At 46.5% G+C, this 6,665-nt stretch overlaps 1 protein-coding gene across 1 annotated transcript; it reads left to right on the top strand.

Annotated features, from left to right (window-relative positions):
• The first annotated feature begins 228 nt into the window (after positions 1-228).
• On the top strand, positions 229-6,195 carry MRPL40 (mitochondrial ribosomal protein L40). Its single transcript, XM_040348277.1, has 4 exons — positions 229-457; positions 3,818-3,892; positions 4,017-4,172; positions 5,713-6,195. The coding sequence occupies exons 1-4, from the start codon at positions 399-401 to the stop codon at positions 6,023-6,025; spliced, it is 603 nt and encodes a 200-aa protein (XP_040204211.1). The 5' UTR covers positions 229-398; the 3' UTR covers positions 6,026-6,195.
• Positions 6,196-6,665: the final 470 nt, after the last annotated feature.

Below are 6,665 nucleotides of genomic sequence, written 5' to 3'. Positions count from 1 at the left end.
AATAGTTCTTATGAAGAAGTATCAAGTGATGGGTTTTACTTTCTTTTTTTTCCCCCATGCAAAGTAAAAGCCTAATGTGCTAGTATGCATCCCTTCTAAATGTTTATTTTGTCTGAATTTCTCACTTCAAGTGGTTAAAGTAGTGCAGTGCTGAATACTAGCAAAAACTGGCCTGGTCCTGAAGGGGCTGAAATAGAAGTAGAGGAAACTCTGTAGACATGCGCCTGGGATGACAGAATGCACGTCCCAGAATCACCCTGCTCAGCTCGTCACACAATACAGGGTGGAACTGAAGAGCGCGGCTCCAGTTTCCGGCCGAGTGACTGAGGAGGGTTGCACAGTTCTCCGGCGAAGTTGAGGTTACAGGAGTCAGACAGAGGAAGCTGGAGGAACCGAGCATGAGTGTGGCGGCGTGCAGTGCTCTGCTGCGGGTGTGCAGACAGGGCGGCAAGAGCTGGTGAGTGGAGGGCGGCCGGCATTGGACGTGGTGCTGGAGGTCAGCGACGTTCCTCTATGGCGGACCAATGCTCGGTATAAGGGCCGCACAGTGTTTGCATTCTGTACAGTCAGGTGCCATAAGCTGTAATGGGGACTCCGTGGGGACACACGCCTGGGGGCCCTGACCTGTTACAGTCAATAAAAGCTGAGGTCCAGCTGGGGCTTTTATAGTAGAATTCTGTTGCTCCATCTTGGACTAATGTTCCTATTCATATTGCATAGCAATCTCTCTGGAAGTCTCCGACTCCTCCAGCACACTGATCCTCGCTGTCTTCCAGGTCTAGTCCTGAGCAGCAGAATAATGAACACGGGAGGTCGCTCGGTCACACAACACTGAGCACTTTTCTTAAAGCGGAGCTCCAGCCAAAAGGGGAAGTTCTGCTTTAAAGGGTATGTTAACCCATCTATACAAATCTATGCCAGCCCCTCTATTAGAGGCTGTCATAGCACACTTTGTCATTCGTTTAAAAAAAACGAGCGCTGTAAATACTTAATTTGAGCTGTCTTCAGGCCAATCGCATCACTCGTGGCCACATTCCAGCTCCAATACATTGCTTTTGAGGGAGGGGTCGTGATCTCCCTCTGATGTCAGCTGGGGAGATAAGGTGGCCGCTCGTCTCCTCCGCAGAAGCTGTGTATCATAGCTGTCAAGCGGCCACGAGTCATGTGATCGACCTGAAGATAGCTGAAATCAGGTATTTACAGCGCTCGTTTTTTTAAAACAAATGAAAAAGTTTACTTTGCCTGCTGAAAATGTAGCACATTTATTTGACAAGAATAGTGATGGGGGGGGGGGGGGGCGCAGAGACTGACACAGAGGGGAATGAAAGGCAGGAAGAGAGGAGAGTAAGGATGAGCTCCGGCGTGTTCACACAGTCCACGTGCAGAGCCCTTCAGGAAGTCGGCCCGCGCTGCGCTAATCACAGGCAGGGAGACATTGTCCGATGCTCAGCTGCAGAGATCGGGAAATGTCTCGCTGTCTGTGATTAGCACAGCGCGGTGCCGACTTCCTGGCTGGATCTGCATATGGACTGTGTGAACACGCCGGAGCTCATCCTTAAAGGAGAGCGTAGCAGGCAGCCTATCACAAAGGGCCGCACTTTGACCACAGTGATCAGGGCAGAGCAGCCCTGGTTACAGTGGTTTGATTAGAGAGGGCATACAGGAAGTGGTAGCTTTAGTTTTTTACAGTTTAAAGGGGGGCAGATTACACAGCACAAGCGCTCCTCCTACACCACGTGGCATGTTGTTTTTTGGGGGGAGGGGGATACATAGTTTTGACAGATACCCCCCCCCCCCCCCACTTCTGTTTGGATCCAAGCAGAAATTCTCATCTCCCTCTGTGCAGTCTTCTGTCACAGGTCTCAGAAGACTACCCCACCATTCAGCAGGTGCAATGCGAGTCGCGCAGTGCGCACCCGCCTGTGACGCTGCAAGTTGTCCCAACGTTGAAATGCCGGCACTGGAGAGGGAGAGAACAGAGTGTTTGGGTGACCACATCGCTGGATCCTGGGACAGGTGAGTGTGTGTCAGCAGCTACACTTTTATTACACCCAAGCAGAAAGACAGGATCTCTGTCATCCCCTGACAGAAAGGAGATCTGCCGTGTTTCTGTCTCTGCGGGGGACGATCGCGGGCGGCCGGCAGAAATCGACAGTGTACGAGCCCGATGTACACCTACGGCGATTTGCGCAGCCGAGCCAAACTGTCACAGTAGAACTGCAGTGACTGGTTGGCAAGCGGTTAAAGTGGAACTAAGCTCTCCTCTGCTTTTAAACCAAGGAAGCTGCCATTTAGCTTCTGTTTGAACTGCACTTGCCATGATGCTGTGCATGTGATCAGTTATGACACCAGCCATTTGATGGTTTGACAGTTTGGTTGAAGACGCACGCAAATATCATAGTTGGCATTCCTGGCACGCCAAGGTTTTAAAACCATTAAATCAATGGATTTAGTTCCGCTTTAAACTTTTATAGCCAGTGATCCAAATTACAAAGTTGTTACCATACTGGGACCCAAGAAGAGATGCATACTGAGATGCAGTGTTTGAGTGCGAGTTGTGACCCAAACTGGTTTGTGACCATGTTTACTTTTGGCTATGTGCACTGTGGCTAGGCTACAGAAATTTTGGCTGGGTTCACACTACTGCAGTAAATGGCATTGGTAATTTGGTGCTCTGTGGTGCCATTCATTCTTAAAGTGATACTAAAGTCTTTCTTATTTTTATTAAATAACAATTTGTTATACTTACCTGCTCTGTGCAGTGGTTTTGCACAGAGCAGCCCAGATCCTCCTCTTCTCGGCTCCCTCGCCGGTGCTCTTGGCCCCTCCCTCCTGCCGAGTGACCTTGCAGCAAGCAGCTTGCTGCTGCTCTGTGTGTTCTATTCCCCAAGCAAGACATGTTAGGTTTATTTTTGGTGTAACATCAATTTTTACATTATATAAAAAACTTTTTTTTCACTTAACTTTATTGCTATCACACAGGAGAAAACAATTCTCTGTGTGATAGCAATTGGAGGTGACAGGTTGTGTTTATTGACCCTGTCGCCTCCAAAAACAGGAGTCCTAGCACTTGTGCTGAAACGCCTGTCACAGCTGAGATGGGAAGAGCAAAGCTCACCCCTCTCACTGTGTACATAGGCGGCAGGGACAGGCTCGGCGGCCGGGGGGGAGGAGGAGGGGGGGTGACGGAGTCCCGAAGAGACAGCCAGCCGAGAGAGGTTTGTGGGTGGGGGGGAGGACGGACGGCAGCACACATTTTCTGCTAGAAAGCAACTCGCGGCCCGTATGTTGAAACTGTCTCCGTTCTGCTCGCACACAGCCCCGCTTCCTCATAACCCCACGCTGTGATGGACAGAACACATCCCAGCATTGGACCCACATTCTGTCTATCACAGCGTGGTTAGGAGAAGGCGGGGCTGTTTGCAAGCAGAGCGGGGCTGTTTGCAACCTGTGTTTTACCGCTCTGCAATCCCACAGCACGCTGCGGATCACGTGTGTGCCTATCCAAAGTCATTGATCTGTGCGGATCACGGATCAATTGATAAGGTAATTATTTACACCTGATTGAATTTTCTTTTTTTTTTTTCTGACATGTTAGTGGTATATCTTTCACTTGGATGTTATAAGTTGTACAGCTGGATAAAACAAAAACTGTGTCTGTCTTCATTTCAGGCTTCAAAGCAACAACATTTGATTATTTTCTATACCCACTGTAGCTGATGTTTACTTTGTAATCATATTTGACATTTCATTTGGAATAAGACATAATGGGCAATGCTTGGTGGCAATGATTTTTTTTATATTTTTTTTCTTGCAGTCCCCCTTGGGTATGGAGACGAGAGAGCCACTGGCAGACCTCCCTGCTTGGACTGCGCACCACTCTTCCCATGAGGTATAAAGACAACAGTGGCATAACCAGCTTTCTTAGTTAGGGACATAAATCAACATTTGGAACAACAATAGTTTTTACATATGTCCTGAAAGGATCATACAATTTATGTACTCTGATATTTTAGGGGAGAACCCAAAAAGAAGAAAAAGGCTGATCCTAAACGGGATCTAGTTGTAAGGGACCGTCTGAAGAAGAAACTAAAAAAGCTTGAACGGGTCCCACCAGAATTTATTCCGATCGATGACTTCACACCTTCTCCGAAGCTTATGGAAGAAAGCAGGTATGCTTTTTTTTTTTTTTCAAATGGGCTTCTTGCAGCTTTTACTTTAGAAACAGAGCAATTAGAGTAAAGCCCTTCAAATTCTAACTAAGCCTAAATCTACTCCCACACCCCTATTCCAAGGCTATTTTATCTACCATGTAAAAGAAAAAATGTCTATACTTGCCTATTCTGAAGCCGCTCTGGTCCAGTAACATGATTGGGTCCCAGCAGCCAGCCTCAGTGAAGAGGAGAGGCAGCGACAATGGCTGAAGAGCCTGGGCGATAACATCAGCCATAGGCTTACTATGGGGCAGCCGTTGTTGGCTGTTCCTCATCTACACTGAAGCTGGTCATGTGTCCAGACCAGAGAGGCTTCAGAATAAGTTAGTATAGACAGCTTTTCCTTTACTGAGTAGATAGAATAAACTTAGAATGGGAGTAGGTTTAGTTAGAATTCGACTGGAATTGCACTGTAAATACTAAATATACTCGAGTATAAGCCGAGGCACCTAATTTTACCACCAAAAATGGGATAACTTATTGACTCATGTATAAGCCTAGGGTGCCCATGCCTCACTGTGCCCATGACTAGACTGACTTTTTTGGTGCTCCCAGCAGTAGGTCCCTCAAACAACAAACTTTGCACACTTGTAGAGGAAGAGTGGGGCTACATATGTGCCAAGTTTGGAGTCCAGGAGACCTATGGCCAGCCGGTACCGGGTTCCAAAAGTCTGGAAGATCAGGCGCAAAATATTTTTTGGATAGTGTAAGGGAGAGTAATAACCTGTAAGGCTTATTTTTACCATCTTTGTCCCAGTGGGGAGATTTACCTTTACTTACTGTCCCATAGCCAAAACAGGAAGTGAGGAAAAATATTTGCAAATTAAGGGAATCTCTTGGGGAAGAGAGGGCAATTCTCTCTAATGGGGGGGGCACAGATGTCATGTGACAGGTGTTCTGATCCATTCCCCCTCTATCCAAAACGAAAAAAAAAATATTTGCTTTTAGTTAACTTGAACTTTTTTTTTTTTTGGGACACAAACATTGGAGTACCAGTAACACTGCATTAAAGTGTACAACCAAAACGTGTTCATTCATTGAGGGACACAGGAATCGCCCTGCGTTTACCCTAATATCCTGTCTAAACCTGCAGAAAGCCGGTAGGTTAAATACTGACGGGTCTCAGAAGACTGTTGTACTATTTACAAAGTGCAGTGGGAAACAGGCTGTAAGCTTTAAGGCTTCACTGCTGGTTCCTCTTAGTTGAGATGTCGGCGCCTTGACCCAAAGCCCATTGAAGAATGGGTTTAGGTGGGGACAGTGCTGGATCCCTGGACAGGTAATCCATGTGACGATCTTGCCCGTAAGTGATAGCGGATACCTGTCAAAACCAGGTACCTGCTGATCTCCACCCCCCCACCCCCCCCCCCCCCCCAAAGTGCCAAACGTGGCAGTTTGGGGGGGCTGCCTTTTGGGTGTAGCTCCACTTTAAAAGACAGCAGCTACAGTATTTGGGCGAGACTGAAACAGAACTAAAATGAGTTTGTTTTTCTAACAGGATTAGGCCAACCCCTAAGCTCTCTGAAGATGAACAGGAGAGAAGAGCACTACTGATAAAGAAATGGGCGCGGGTCAAGCAGGAAGAACATGAGGCAGATCAGAGAAGTATTGAAACTCTTCTAGAAGCACAAAGAAAAGCTTTGGATGAGCTACGCCTCGAGTCAGAAGAGCTTTATCAAGCAGCAGTGCGCTGTGATCCAAGCTTGTTTCCAGTGGAGCATCAGGGACCTTGCAACACTGCACCTATACCAAAATATAATCCTCCAGATGGGAAATTCAATGACATTACCCAAGTTCATATACAACAGTGAGATGAAGGACAGCTGTGCGATATAAAAGCCTGCAAATCTATTACAGATGAGGATAAATACATCATGGCATCACTGCAGTGGACTTGGGGATATAATGTGTAGGGTTTTATTATAAACATGTAAATGTATGTTATGCAGTTAAAATTTGATAAAGTTATGTATAAAGCAGATCACTTTTCATTGTTTAAGGGGAAAGATACATTTCCTGCACTGCGTTCAAAAAACATTGCCTTAGCAGATTGCAAAGGGTGTCAGTACGTTCTTAACGGAACCTGAAACATCTTTGCCAGCACCAGATCGCTTGGTATCGCAGTACCGTGCAATTTGGTGCAGCATGTTTTTAAAATGTAGTGCATTTGTGTGTTCTGGTGCAATTTGCAGGCTATTCAAATTAATGGGCTGCCAAAATAACACTGCAGGGGAATGCACAGGCACATGCGATCCAGCCCTTTTATGGTGCTCTTCTTCTTTAAAAAAAATATATATGAAAACCCACTGCCTTGGGTGTGTAGCGGAATCTAAGCAGAGTTCATGGCCCCACTTGATTAAGTCAAACAGAAGAACCTTGCATATATACCTTGATTGCATATCTAGCAAAATGTCTTGGAAGCACTGGTAGAGGTTGCCATTACCGTGTTCA

This window comes from Rana temporaria, chromosome 1 (assembly GCF_905171775.1).
Source record: "Rana temporaria chromosome 1, aRanTem1.1, whole genome shotgun sequence".
NCBI classification, from domain to species: domain Eukaryota; kingdom Metazoa; phylum Chordata; class Amphibia; order Anura; family Ranidae; genus Rana; species Rana temporaria.
This window is presented reverse-complemented; position numbering and strand designations above follow the sequence as displayed.

Bases quoted from the DNA above. Each gene is read 5' to 3' on its own strand.
- MRPL40 (XM_040348277.1), top strand. From the start codon at position 399: ATGAGTGTGGCGGCGTGCAGTGCTCTGCTGCGGGTGTGCAGACAGGGC. The intron at 458-3,817 runs GTGAGTGGAGGG...TTTTTCTTGCAG, and splicing joins AGACAGGGCGGCAAGAGCTG to TCCCCCTTGGGTATGGAGAC. The intron at 3,893-4,016 runs GTATAAAGACAA...CTGATATTTTAG, and splicing joins CGCACCACTCTTCCCATGAG to GGGAGAACCCAAAAAGAAGA.